This window comes from Seriola lalandi, unplaced genomic scaffold, assembly GCF_002814215.2.
Source record: "Seriola lalandi dorsalis isolate HSWRI2012SDOR001 ecotype SW California unplaced genomic scaffold, Sedor1 jcf7180002010871, whole genome shotgun sequence".
NCBI classification, from domain to species: domain Eukaryota; kingdom Metazoa; phylum Chordata; class Actinopteri; order Carangiformes; family Carangidae; genus Seriola; species Seriola lalandi.
Genome location: NW_019481524.1, coordinates 1 through 793, shown reverse-complemented (window position 1 = coordinate 793; position 793 = coordinate 1). Strand labels below are relative to the sequence as shown.

The following is a 793-nucleotide window of genomic DNA, read 5'->3' as shown; positions in this document are numbered from 1 at the left end:
TGGTCCTACCCGCTCTCCGTACTTCTGCTGCTCCTCAGCCTGTTTTCCCATATGGAGCTGTTGAGAGAAAAACAAGTCAGAGAAAGGAGGAAATGTGTTTTGTGTCTGTGTGTGCATCTGAGTAATCAAATTCCAACACACACACACAATCATACATGCACGGAATTACCACACGCACACAGACACACACAGTTGGGTGTGTGCGTGTGTCTGAGTGCCTCTCTGCCATTAGACTCACATGTGCAATAGCAGCAAAGTAGTAGATTTTCATCTGAACCAGTTTCTTCCAGTCCTTCTGGATCTTTCCCAGCATGGAGGCTGTCTCCGAGTTCTCCAGAGCCCTGCAGGCCTCTTTGTAGTAATCCACCACCTGCAGCGCCACAGCCACACTTATACCTTCTAATATTTGAATTATTGATTGATATGATGTTATTAAATGTGATGGAAATATAATGATAAGACACTGACCTGAGCGCTGATGCGTGCAACCAGGAAACTCTTCCTGTTGTCCAACATGGACTTTTCCAGAAGACACTCCTGAGCCTGGCCCTGGGAAGTAGACACTGGTTGATTTTCCAATGAGCGAGCGAGCAAGCATGCGTGCGTGCGTGCGTGCGTGTGTGTACTGTATCTACATACAGTATGTGTAACCTACCAGCATAAGGTTGATGTTGAGGTTAAGGATCTGGTGGCTCATGTCCACACTGAAGTTGTGGCTGAAATGATCTCTCAGGTAGGAGAATGCCCCGGCAGAGCACTGGAAGTGGGTACACGACACCTTCATCCCCTGAAA

General features: G+C 47.5%; 1 protein-coding gene across 1 annotated transcript; it reads right to left on the bottom strand.

The window, feature by feature from the left end:
• Positions 1 to 6: 6 nt before the first annotated feature.
• On the bottom strand, positions 7 to 790 carry LOC111673515 (tyrosine-protein phosphatase non-receptor type 23-like; the record flags this gene model as incomplete). The annotated part of the gene is made up of 4 exons (XM_023431295.2): positions 7 to 57; positions 239 to 370; positions 469 to 549; positions 656 to 790. Coding segments are annotated over 4 exons (399 nt in total), but the record flags the coding sequence as incomplete, so codon positions are not given.
• Positions 791 to 793: the final 3 nt, after the last annotated feature.